We start from the raw sequence: 13603 nt of genomic DNA, 5'->3' as shown, positions 1-13603 counted from the left end.
GCAGTGTCATGACATCCTCTGCTCTACCCTTTACTACTACTTAACCTAGCCAGTTTTTTTTCTCCTCTTTCTATGGATATTGTTGGTTTAGGTTGTGGTGGACTAACTACATCTTTGGTTTTTTGAGGAGGGGAAGTTTGAGGGGTAGTTACTACTTAAAATTGCGAATTGTGATAAGCACCTCATATGTATTATTTAAACTATGAAAATTCTGTGAAATGGAAGCTATAGTTAATGGCTGTTTTTCAAGTTAAGAAACTAAAGCCCAGCTGCAGGTTAAATAATTTGTCCAAGGTCACAAATTAATAAATAGTGGAGCCAGATACTCAACCCAGGCAGTCTGACTCTGGAACTGTGTGTTCTTTTCCATATCTATATTCAATCAAGTCTATTCTTTCAACAAATATTTATAGCCTATTGTGTGCCAAACTTTCCTTTAAGCATTGGGAATACAGTGGTGAATTAAACCATCAAGTTGCTTGATCTCATGAAAAATTACTTGTGGGACGGTTGCAGTAAGTTTTTCTCCAGGATGAAAAAATAGCCTATTTGTACAGAGTTTGTCTTTGTGTTGATATATGTTGTAGGATTCTATCAGTATTTGATTATGATACCCTGTTTTGCATTCATAACTAAATAAAAGTATATAGTATGCTCTTATAAGTTACTGTGTTTCAGAATTCTAGTTAAACTAGCCCTGGAGGAGGTACAGAACTATATAAACTATATCTCAGAGTTCCTTGAACCATTTTACTTCTCAGATTGTTCTTATACTGATCAAAATAGACTTTTACAGGTGGTTTTTCTTTCTTTTCTTTTTTCTGATATTCTCCTTTCCCAAAGAGAGGATTCCAAGGTGATTTTTGGTGCATTGAAATACATAACCCTTTAGGGACAATTACAATATTTAGTCAGAGATATATCCCACACTCAAGCTTTTCAGTGCATTGTTATGTGATTTCAGGATCTTAGCCATTTCTAGAGACACCTTTGAGTTATCAGTGTTCCAGAGCATACCAGCTTCACTGTGCCCAGATTCCTGGAGATGTACTTCTTTTGGAATACATTTATGAAGTTATCCTTGCTAAATTTTATCTCAAGCCCTAAATACATATTGCACATAATATTGCATAATATCAGGACAAGTGGATTTTTCTTTTTCTTTTTCTTTTTTTTTTGAGATAGGAGATAGGGTCTTACTTTGTCACCCAGGCTGGAGTGCAATGGTGCAACCTTGGCTTGCTGCATCCTTCACTTCCCAGGCTCAAGTGATCCTCCCACCTCAGTCTCCTGAATAGCTGGGACTACTGGTACACCACTATGCCCAGCTAACTTTTTGTTTGTTTGTTTGAGATGGCGTCTCGCTCCGTCAGCCAGACTGCAATGCAGTGGCACAATCTTGGCTCACTGCAACCTCTGCGTCCCAGGTTCAAGCAATTCTACTCCCTCAGCCTCCCGAGTAGCTGGGACTACAGGCGCATGCCAGCACACCCAGCTAATTTTTGTATATTTAGTAGAAACAGGGTTTCACCATGTTGGCCAAGATGGTCTCAAACTCCTGACCTCAGGTGATCCACCTGCCTTGGCCTCCCAAAGTGCTGGGATTACAGGTGTGAGCCACCCCACCCGGCCTCTCACTTAGCTAATTAAAAAAATTTATTTTGTAGAGATGGGGTCTCACTATACTGCCCAGATTAGACTTGGACTCCTGGGCTCAAGCAGTCCTCCTGCCTTGGCCTCCAAAAGTTCTAGGATTACAAGCATAAGCCACTGTGCCCAGCAATTTTTCATTTCTTTTGTAGCAGTATATTCAAGAGCTTTAAAACATAACCACTTACTCGATATTGCTTTTAAAATTACCTCTAAAGCACATGATTGAAATGACATTCAGCCCTTGGAATGTGTAGCCATTATTTCTACAATGACAGTAAATCTCTGTTAAATTTCTTTATTTGCTCTTTGACTGATTCCATGAGGAAAGATCTGTAAGTACATGATTGAAATGACATTCAGCCCTTGGAATATGTAGCCATTATTTCTACAATGACGAGTAAATCTCTGTTAAATTTCTTTATTTGCTTTTTGACTGATTCCAAGAGGAAACATTTGTAAGCATCTAAAATTAGTTTATGTATTGAGGTAATTTCAACCTAATGTGTAATTTCAATCTAAACACTATAGTGTTCAAACTGATTGAGAGTGTCCCAGGAAATTAGAGACTTTGTAAGGACTTGACTATTAGGCAGTATCCACTTTTATGAAGAAAATTTTTAGGGAAATACCTTTTCTTATATTTGGGTAAATACTTGTAATTTGGGTAAAGCTTTTAAATAGAAGTTTGTACTTATAAATTTCCTCAGTTAAACTTTGGGAAAAATAAGTTCTGCGTGTGTAACAAAGTTTTAGTTGAAACAAGCTTCATTTCTAAGAATAACAGCCTTAAATTTTCAGTGGAAAGATGATGTAAAATTAGCAAGAAGCATTTAATAGTAAAGTGAGTTTAATTTAAAATCACTGACTTAAATTTTGATGCCTGTTTGCTTATTTTTCTATTTATTGTTCTCTAATATGACGGTAAAAGTTGTTCTCTAAAATGATGTTGAGACTTTAAAAAATGAGACTAATATGATAATTAAATGCTCCATAAGATCACCACTTCAGTGAACTTGACATTACTTTTTATCTTCCAGGTCTAAAATTTTATTATGTTAAGTATCAGCTTAGTTTAAGAAAAGAATTCTTCTCAAAGGGGTAGATTATTTAAAAAATGATATGGATATTCTCTGCCTCTGTAATTCATACAATGAATATTTATTAGATGTATGAGTAATGATTGTATGTTAGATGCTGTAGTATACACTGCTATTGTTATTAAACTGCATACATGGTTTTTTAGTGTATATTAAGAGCATTGGTCCATGGCCCTCCTTAAATTTCTAGTTTATGTTTTATTCTAAGTAAATTGTATTTTTTTTCCAGAATAATGAGAAACAAATGCGGCAGCTGTCTGTGATTCCACCTATGATGTTTGATGCAGAACAAAGACGAGTCAAGTTCATTAACATGAATGGGCTTATGGAGGACCCTATGAAAGTTTATAAAGATAGGCAGTTTATGAATGTTTGGACTGACCATGAAAAGGAGATCTTTAAGGACAAGTAATTTATATTTTAAATTATTCTCTAATAGACATCTACATAAGTTAGTAAAAAGTATTTGGCATTTACTTGTAAATTGAACTGTTTTCACAAAAACTTGGTCCCATTTTGGTGTTTGAATCAATACTGTGAAAAGTGGAGAATATTGATCTTCCTGTAAGTTTATAGGTGGGAAAAGAGGTAACAGATAAGAACTGGGGTTATGGAATCATGTTAAGAGTGGTTCCCAAACTTGGGTGCTGTCTGAACTTTTGGGGAGCTTTTATAAAGTACAGATTTCTATGTATTACCATAGACTAATCATTTCCTGGTGTATGGTGCCCAGAAATCTGTGCCCTTTAAAAGTCTCCAGTGATTCTACAGTTGTTCCTCAGATTGGCAGTTAGAAAGCCCTATACATAGTATTTCTCTTCTGTTTTTTTTGAGACGGAGTCTCGCTCTGTTGCTTAAGCTGGAGTCCAGTGTTGTAATCTCGGCTCACTGCAACCTCTGCCTCCCGGGTTCAAGCGATTCTCCTGCCTCAGCTTCCCGAGTAGGTGGGACTACAGGCATGTGCCACCATCCCCGGCTAATTTTTGTATTTTTAGTAGAGATGGGGTTCTGCCATGTTGGTCAGGCTGGTCTTGAACTCCTGACCTCAAGTGATCCACCTGCTTCGGCCTCCCAAAGTGCTGGGATTACAGGCGTGAGCCACCACGCCCGGCCTATACATAGTATTTCTTTTCCCAAGTTTTTTTTTTTTTTAGTTGTTGAAATGTTTGTGTGCGAGTGTGTTTTTGTTTTCGTTTTCACTCAGGTTTATCCAGCATCCAAAAAACTTTGGACTAATTGCATCATACTTGGAGAGGAAGGTAAGACATGGTTTGCATTGGGAATGTTTGTAGTTTTGTGATGGTTGTTACTTTGAAATTCTTGTGCTCTGACCCATATAAGTAGTTAACTAGAGCCGATTTTAAAAAGACTCCAAAGAGTCTCATGTGATTAATGTAATGATAATTACAATTATAAGAGAAATCTTAACACAGAACACAGAACTAAATGGTTAATGAAAGATGACCTGATTTTTATTTCCCTAAAAACACATAGATTACAATGCTTTTAGAGCCTCATTAAATTTCTAATTAAGATATCAGTCCCGTGCTCACTTCAGCAGCATATATTACTAAAATTGGAACGATGCAGAGATTAGCATGGCCCCTGTGCAAGGATGACAAGCAAATTTGTGAATCATTCCATATTTAATAAAAAGTTGATTTTAATGTTTTTGAACAAAATATTTCAAGACTTAAAATTTGCATATATGTAATCAGAAAGGGAATTTACTCGTTAATAAGAAAATATTTGAATGTTTCTGATAGTTCCTGGCATCTTTCACATAACTTGGATTAACAACTGTAACTGTCTGTTAAAATAGTACCTATAATGTAAATAGTTTTAGAGCCTAGATATGCCTTAAAATGCTAGCAATGTATGTTGTTCTTTTTCTTTAATTTGTACTTTGAGAATACCAGAGATTTTCCTTGAAAGTAATATTTAATTAAAAAAATTTCTTTATTTCATTGGATCCTCAAAAATAATTGTTTTATTTCTTACAGAGTGTTCCTGATTGTGTTTTATATTACTATTTAACCAAGAAAAATGAGAATTATAAAGCCCTAGTCAGAAGGAATTATGGGAAACGCAGAGGCAGAAACCAGGTGTGTTTTCTTATTGTATGGAAGATATTTCAGGATTGGAGGAAATAGGCAAGCAAAAAGTGTTAAAACAGAAGTCCTGCCCTTAGTGTGTAGTTTAAACATTGATGTTTCTGTTAAATTAATGAGGATGTTACAATTATTTTGAAGTTATATATATATATTTAATGTATTATATCTTGTATTTCAAATATATTTTAAGTTTCTAGTGTGATAAAATTAACTAGAAAAGTTTTATACCGTTTTGTCATCTGAGTCATGCATTTCAGTGTCAGCAATAATAATGTAATTAAATATGAAGCCATTAATACTTTTAATACACTATCTTTAGCCAGTCTGTTTATCTGAGGAGGGGTCAGGTAGGGTAAGGGAGAGAAATACAACATGGTACCTTGATTGGAGATTCTTTACAAAAACCTGGAACCTGATTTTGTTTCATATTAACTTATTTGTGGAGTTCAGATAGTTTAATTTCTTTCTTTCTTTCTTTTTTTTTTTTTTGAAACAGAGTCTCACTCTGTCGCCCAGGCTGGAGTGCAGTGGTGCTATCTTGGCTCACCGCAACCTCCGCCTCCTAGGTTCAAGTGATTATCCTGCCTCAGCCTCCTGAGTAGCTGGGACTACAGGCGCCTGCCACCACGCTCGGCTAATTTTTGTATTTTTAGTAGAGATGGGGTTTCACCATGTTGGCCAGGATGGTCTCGATCTCCTGACTTCCGTGATCCGCCTGCCTTGGCCTCCCAAGGTGCTGGGATTACAGGCATGAGCCACCGCGCCCAGCCTAGATAGTTTAATTTCTAAAAAGCACGTTTTCTGTCTGGGTGTGGTGGCTCATGCCTGTAATCCCCGTACTTTGGGAGGCTGGGGCCAGAGGATTGCCTGAGCCCAGGAGTTCAAGACCAGCCTAGGCAACATAGCGAGACCCATCCTGTCCTTACAAAATAATAGAAAAAATTAGCCAGGCATGATGGCGCATGCCTGTAGTCCTAGATACTTGGGAAGCTGAGGTGGGAGGATGGCTTGAGCCTGGAAAGTCGAGGCTGCAGTGAGCCATGATTGTGCCATTTTACTCCAGCCCGAGTGACAGAACAAGACCTCTGTCTCCAAAAAATAAAAAAGACACTTTTACTAAAGGTAGTTTTCCACAAGTATAAAACTGAAAAAGGTTAGTTTTCACAGTTGCAATTCAGTAATTTCAAAATTATTTTCCCCAAAATAACTGATCAGCAGCTGCCATAGCTCACAGGTGCTTACCAGAGAGGCTACTGCGCTACTGCCACCACCACAGTTAATATGGAGGCTTTTTCTGTCTACACCCAGATAGATATTACAATAAGGACTTGCGTGCATGAGCTCCAACACTGCAACGATTCATTAGCATTATTAAATCTCTTCTGGTTTTGCCACTCAGCCACCCTTTTGTTGGGGTGGGGTCTTACTCCCTTTCTTCGTTTGATAGCCCCTGGTTACCAGATACAGGTTATTGACCCAGTTCTCTCAGTATTCACAGCTATAACCTTTTTATGTTTTCTGGGTCATTATTTCCCACAGAACACCACCACCCCACATGATGTGATTACATGCTCTTTGGAAACAGTATTTCTTGTTTAAAAAAGTATAGCGAATATTTCATGAGTCAACTGTGTAAAATGCTGTTAGAGGTTGAGTAAGCCAAGGTGCCTTAGGGATTTTCAGTGAATTAGTGAGGGGGCAGAAACACAGTTACACAGAGTTGAAGAAGATACAGAAGGTGAGGAAGTGGCATTAGTACAAGTGCAACCTTGTTTTAAAAATTTGTTTATAAAGTGGAATAGTGAAATGGGTCGGTAGAGCTAATGAGGATCAGAGAAGGGAGGGTGCAGTACCGTAAGACAAAGGATGGATGCTTGCCAAGCTTCATAACGATGTACTGACAGAAAAGGAATAAACTGAGTGTTGACAGTGAGATAGGAAGCACTATTCTACCAGAGAGAATATTGCCAGGGCTTTTCTTCCTGTTTCCCCTAAAGAATGTGGAATCAAGGTCCTGTAATACCCTTTTAGCTAGAGATCTTAGGGACCATCTATGTTTTAAACAAGTTTCAGCTACAATTTTTTTTTTTTTTTGAGATGGAGTCTCACTGTGTTGCCCAGGCTGGAGTGCAGTGGTGCGATCTTGGCTCACTGCAAGCTCTGCCTCCCAGGTTCATGCCATTATCCTGCCCCAGCCTCCTGAGTAGCTTGGACTACCGGCACCCGCCACCACATCGGCTAATTTTTTGTGTATTTAGTAGAGACGGGGTTTCACCGTGTTAGTCAGGATGGTCTCAATCTCCTGACCTCATGATCTGCCCGCCTCGGTGTCCCAAAGTGCTGGGATTACAGACGTGAGCCAGGGCGCCCGGCCTCAGCTGCAAATTTTTAACAGTTTTATTCCTAATTGCCAAATAGTATTTATAACTTTATCTTTAGAAATTAGATATGTTACTGTTTAAAATATTCAGTCCTACATTAATGTAAGAGATAAGGTGATACTTACACAGTGTACCTTAACCTTTGCCAGATTAGCAGCCACTTGCCCATGATGATAGAGGAGAGAGCTCTAGCAGGAAGTTCTGTGGGGCAGGGATGTTTGTTATTCTGAAACAGTCGTTTCTATCCTAAAATTGTCTGGGACAGTTTCACTCCTCTCTGTGGCACACCGATCCTTGTTAAGATCCAGCCATGTCGGTGTTCTCTTCTGCACATTCTTGTTGCATGTTTCAAAGTGCCTGTCTCAGAATGTATTTGCAGATCTGAGACTTGCCACATGCACCCTCACCTTGACCTGAGCCGTAGGTTGCTTACCCCCAGGTAGGCTCAGTTTTGGGTTGGTCAGCACTTCTGGTAGGCTAGCCCTGCCCTCATTAGCTTTTAAGTTATTACTTTGAAGATTTTTCCGCCAATTTTACATTTCTCTGGTTGTTTCACTGGGAATTTGGGAGAGGTGTGAGTTAAATGAATTTAGACCATCATCTCACGCCACCAAGTTTATCATAGTGTCTTAATTGTTTGTATACTTATTCCATTTATTTGTGTCAAAATAGAGGGGCAGCTTTTCAGAAATTAGGTAGTGTTAGTTTAAGGGCTCTCTGTGTAAAACTGAATGCCTTTTGAGCTGATACCAGGTGAGAGAAGAAGACACTGGGGTTTTGAGCAAAAGAGTGATGCCAGATTTCAGTTGTGACATGATTACTCTGGTTGCTCTGTTGAGAATAGTTTGTAAGGAGACAAGCGAAGAAGCAGAGAAACCAGTTAGGAGGTTGTTTTAATAATCCCATTGGCTTGGACTAGGCTACAGTGAGGAGGCGGGGAGAACGGATTAGTTTCTGGATGTACTTTTGAAGGTAAAACCACGAGATTTTGGTGATGGATTGATTGTGGGGATGAGGAAAGGACAATAATCAAGGAAAACACGTTCTGACCTGTGGAGTTGCCATTTGCTGTGATAGGCATGACTGAAGGAGAAGCAGGTTTTGAGGGGAAAATCAGGACATGGCTGAATTTGAAATACCTATTAGGTGTCTAAGCAGAGATCCAAATGAGATGTCCAAGTAAAGTGGATAGTTAGACATATAAGTCTGGAGTGTAGGAAAAAGATCTGGGTTAAAGATAGAGAATTTGCTGTATAGAAAAAAAGTTTAGAAATACTTATTTTTAAAAACAGAATTGAGTTGCAAGGTTAAGATTTTCAAAATCTATGTATCAACTCTCTTGATTTTACCCTGGCGGATACAGAGATCCAACTAATTAGAAAATCACTTTGCTTCTCTGCTATGTAACCAAGCTCTCTAGTCGGGAGGGTTTAGCTCAGGTGATCTCACAGCCATTATGGCATGTTTACTTAAAGATTCTTTAGAGTTCTGCTGAAGTTTATGCTTGATCCTGTCAATATGAGTTTGATTACTCTCCCTATCCTCTACTCCTAGCCTCCTTTTTATAGGAAGTAATTTTTATTCAGCAGATAAATGTATAGTTTGTGGCTGGGCGTGATGGCTCACGCTTGTAATCCCAACACTTTGGGAGTCCAGGGCGGGTGGATCACTTGAGGTCAGGCATTCGAGACCAGCCTGGGCAACATGCTGAAACTCTGTCTCTATTGAAAATGCAAAAATTAGCCTGGAGTGGTGGTGCACACCTATCATCTCAGCTATTCTGGAGGCTGAGGTAGAAAAGTCGCTTGAACCTGGGAATCAGAGGTTGCAGCGAGCCTAGATCATGCCACCGCACTCCCACCTGGGTGACAGAGCAAGACCCCGTCTGGAAAAAAAAGAAAAAAGAAAGAAGAGAGAGAAAGAAAAGGAAGGGAGGGAGGGAAAAAAGAAGAAGAAGGAAGGGAGGGAGGGAAGGAAGGAGGGAAAGGAAGGAAGGAAAGCAAGAAAAGCCAGACTGGATGCAGTGGCTCATGCCTAGAATCCCAGAGCAAGACTCCGTCTCAGAAAAAAAAAAAAAAAGTGTAGTTTGCTATTGATAGATTCTAAGTTTGCAAAGTTTGATTTTTTTAAACCTGTTGCTATAGGGAAGCTTAGTAGTGTTTACTCTGAAAATGAGTTTTAATCTTAGACTCATAGGAAAATGAGACAGATGTTTATATTTTTGTTAAAATTGTGTTCAGAGGTTATTATTGGCAGGAATTTTAACTCCTCTCTCCAAATTCTAATAGAGACTACCGCAACCCATTTTTGTAGTTCAGCTTGTTATCATTCCGTGGAGAGTGAGTGTGGTTCTCTATATGTTTTTGTTGAAGTAGTGAATACATATTGGAGATTGGAAATCAAAAACCACTGTTGAATGTTATTATTTAGGATCTAGGATTATGCCATACGTAATAGTTTGATTCTGTGTACATTGTTCTTGCTAGCAGTAAGAATTTCTTCCCCTAGTAAATGCTGCATTTTTCCAACATAAACTGCCGTCTGGTAAGTAAGTCTGTCACTGTGCGGGTAGAATTACTGTGGTACTTGCTAGTTACCTGCAGTAAAGCAAGTCACGTTAGAAACCATATTCTTCATTTCCAAATGCTTGATTACTTTTCACAGGAATTCATGCCCTTCTTTTATGCTAACACCATTTTCCCCTTTATGCCAGCGTGTTTTTATTCCCTAAAGGTATTCAGAAGCATATACTTAGGTAAATATAGCAATTTTGAAATTGGAGGAATTTCTGACTAAACTGTTGGCTAGTCACTAGATAGAAAGAATGTTTTAGACAAGTTAAAAAATTTATTATATCAGCAAAAGCTCTAGCCCCAGAGTGCTCTGCCCCTTTGTACCTATGTGACTCTAGGTGGGTCCTTTCACTTGGTGAGCCTTGGTTTCCACATTCATGAGAGTGGGGACAGTAATACTTAGGTTGCATGGTTAATAAGAACTGGGTATGTGTGTAAAGTCCCTGGAGTGCAGAGTCAGGCACAGAGAGTGCCCAATAAATGGTAGCCACTGTTATCTTTATTGCCATCGCCATAGTGTGTTTTTTGGTGATTGACAGCTTTCACCCTTCAGGAAGTTAGTCTGAAATTCAGTTGGCTTAGGAGCACTAATTGTTAATAAATTTTGATAAGATAGGCTTAGGATATTTTCTGTTTATTTCCTGAAGTATATTTTTAAAGAAAATATCGTCCAGTGGTGAAACGGTATTTCATTTTCTTCCTCTTGTAAATTTTTATTTACAGTTGCTGCTTGTTATTAAATTTAGTAATTTAGTTTTTTGGCAACTTATTTTCTGCTGAGTGGGAACTTGTCTGTTTCTCTGTTTTCTAAAAAGGTGAACATTTAAACAAATATAATTAGCACATATATATAGTTAGATATTCATTTATATATAGTAATAATGAATCTCAGCATAAACTATTATTTGATCTTGCCAAAGGGGACCCATATGAAACTGAATCCTGTTCTTAAATTATGTTGAAATACACTTACCAGGTCAAGCATGGTGGCTTACACCAGTAATCCCAGCACTTTGGGAGGCTGAGGGAGGAGGATTGCTTGAGCCTGGGAGGTTTGAGACCAGCCTGGACAAAAACTTTAAAAATTTATACAAAAAGTTAAAAAATTGAAAAATTTGATTTTCTACAAAAAAATTTAAAAATTAGCCTGGCACAGTGGCATGCATTGTAGTGTAATCCCAGCTATTCAGGAGGCTGAGGTGGGAGCATCGCTTGAGCCTGGGAGTCGAGGCTGTAGTGATCCGTGATCATGCCACTGCACTCCAGCCTGGGCAACAGAACGAGATCCAGTCTTAAAAAAAAAAAAAAAAAAAAAGCCAGGTGCAGTGGCTTATGCCTATAGTCCCAGCACTTTGGGAGGCTGAGGTGGGCAAATCGCTTGAGCCTAGGAATTTGAAACCAGCCTGGGCAACATGGTGAAACCTCATCTCTACAAAAAATACAAAAAAAAATTAGCCAGGTGTGGTGATGTGTGCTGGTAGTCCAAGCTACTCAGGAAGCTGAGGTGGGAGGATCGCTTGAGCCTGGGAGGCATAGTTTGCAGTGAGCCAAGATTGCGCCACTGCACTCCAGTCTGGGTGACATAGTAAGACCCTGTCTCACAATAAAAATAAAAATTAAAAAAAAAAAAAAAGAAATACACTTAACTTTTACTTTTTTCTTTGAATTTTCATTTTGTTTTATATGTGTTCTAGAATATTCATTCATACTGAATAGCTTGTTATTTGACAGAAATGTTTCATGTTATATTAACTCCCTGACAGAATTAAACTTGTTTTATTGGCTCTCAAGTATTGAGTTTATAGAAGGGGGGAAAAGGAAAAACCTGGATAACGAGCCATTGAGAATATTTGTGTCTGTGTAGGGAACTTTTAGAAGGGTTTCTTTTGAAGGGGTGGACCTCTTTTGCTCCAGCCACCCTGCGGAGTTGAGGGATGTAACTTGGAACCTTCATCCTAGACCATGTGGATTGATTGGCACTTCTCTTTACAGATTTGCCTGAAACAAAAGTAGTTCCAAGCATCTCTTGTTTAAATTGGAGGTAATTCCTTACTCTTTTGAATGTCAGTGGCAGTTGTTATGATAGGTCTTTATGCATATTGCACAAAGGTGAGGTCCTCTAGTTGCTGCTGATTGCACTTCCTCTCTGCTCACCACTGCCTGGTCAGTATACAGAGTGGTGAGAGGTTCTGCTGGACAGGTACCAAACACCTCTAGACTCTAATGCAGCAACTCTGTCCATTTCTTTGGATCATTTCCACACTTTATGCAGAGCCAGGAGCTGTTTCCTTCTTTACACTGATGGGTTTAAGCAGGTGCTGTAGTTGTTTCTTATTCCCTATCACCAAAGAAAGGGGAGTGAAGTTATCTGTTGGCTGGATTTTAGACAGCAGGGAATGTGTGGGATTACTTTGAAGCTCTGATTGGCATTAGAAGCAGAAAAGTATTGGGGAAATAAGATTAGCATGTGTTACCCAAGTCTAAGGGGATACTGAATCTCTTTCCTTACCTTCTGCTGAGTTGACATGTCCCCGTCGTATCTTTAGGCCATAAACCATTTTCTGGGTTACACAGCTCCCTTGCTAGGCAAAAGGCATGATTTGTCCTTACTGTGCCATCTTACTGGTTCAGAGTGACACATGGATGCTACATTGGTTGCAGGGTTAGGTTATTAGCATTTAAACAGGTCTTGTGACCACTGTAGTGTCCCAGGGAGTCAGAGCTGAATAAAACTTGTCCAATTATAAAGCAGACCTACTCATGGTTTGAAAGTTTAAATTTTAAAATCTCCCTAGTTTATCAGTTTTCTCTAGCAATAAATACCCAGAAGAAAGAGAAACTGGCAGTTAGCCAGGGTGAGAAGTTAGGAAGGTCAGATAGAGCAAGTGAAGGACTCATGGTATTGAAATGCTTTAGCAAGTAGAATAGTAGGTACAGTTCTCACTGGACTGTGAAAATTTGATAGAATAAGGGTTCGAAGGTCACGATGAGGACAAAGCAGGATCAGCCACAATGAAGGTGTGCAATGGGTGGTTGTAGTTGGAGAGAAGACTTTCTGATTTTAGGATCTAGGAGGCAAAGCAGAGCCCACTACTAATGAGGAGGCAGTTGTGAATTTCCATGTGGGGAGTTTAATAGCCATGACCTAAAAGTATTTTAACTGTGAGATGTTATGTTGATTGAGTGGCGAGTGTTAGAAAAGCCATTGACATGCATTTTGAAATCTGAAAAATAATGTCAAGGCGTAATGGGCCATGTGATGCTATCACTTATATTTTCTAGGTAATATTTAAGAAGTCATTCCATAACACCAAAAGAGAATGTCGACATAGGGAGATTTTATGAAACGTGAAAAAGGAATTATTTTTAAAATATCACAATTCAGCAATGTTCTGGAAGTGGACCAAGAAGGATTCATTTTCTTCTTTCCTTCCCCCTTGGATTAGAAGGAGGCATAATGTGGGTGGGACTTCTTTTGGGGAGGTGAATAAGGCCTTCGTTATCTAAGGAAAAAGCTAAGTGTTGGTTTTGATGAATAGGTAAAAGACTTTGGAGCGCTATTAAGAAGGGAAATTTTTCTTAAAATTAGTGAGTTACTTCCATGTTGTCTGGTGCAAACAGGTAAGAGGACAGGTAGAGTTACTATGAGGCAAGATTGACATTAGTCTGGATCAGAATGAACAGTCGAGATTGGAGGCTAAAAACTTTTCAGATAACTGGAATAAAGGAATTTGATTCTTGTTTTATCCAACATATGCATACACCTATCATCATGGTCCAGACAC

General features: G+C 38.8%; 1 protein-coding gene and 1 non-coding gene across 10 annotated transcripts in view; both read left to right on the top strand.

The window, feature by feature from the left end:
• NCOR1 (nuclear receptor corepressor 1) overlaps positions 1-13603 on the top strand; it is a 125118-nt gene that overhangs the window by 21865 nt on the left and 89650 nt on the right. For all 9 annotated transcript variants that reach the window (XM_058431987.1, XM_032139766.2, XM_032139765.2 and 6 more), the window contains 3 exons: positions 2980-3158; positions 3955-4009; positions 4754-4855. In XM_058431987.1, coding sequence (XP_058287970.1) covers positions 2980-3158; positions 3955-4009; positions 4754-4855 — 336 coding nt within the window. The remainder of the gene's footprint in view (positions 1-2979; positions 3159-3954; positions 4010-4753; positions 4856-13603) is intronic.
• LOC116459574 (U6 spliceosomal RNA) lies at positions 4296-4400 on the top strand. Its single transcript, XR_004245613.1, has one exon. It is a non-coding gene; the product is annotated as a U6 spliceosomal RNA (small nuclear RNA).

The sequence above is a fragment of the Hylobates moloch genome, unplaced genomic scaffold (genome assembly GCF_009828535.3).
Source record: "Hylobates moloch isolate HMO894 unplaced genomic scaffold, HMol_V3 SCAFFOLD_19, whole genome shotgun sequence".
Classification (NCBI taxonomy): domain Eukaryota; kingdom Metazoa; phylum Chordata; class Mammalia; order Primates; family Hylobatidae; genus Hylobates; species Hylobates moloch.
This window is presented reverse-complemented; position numbering and strand designations above follow the sequence as displayed.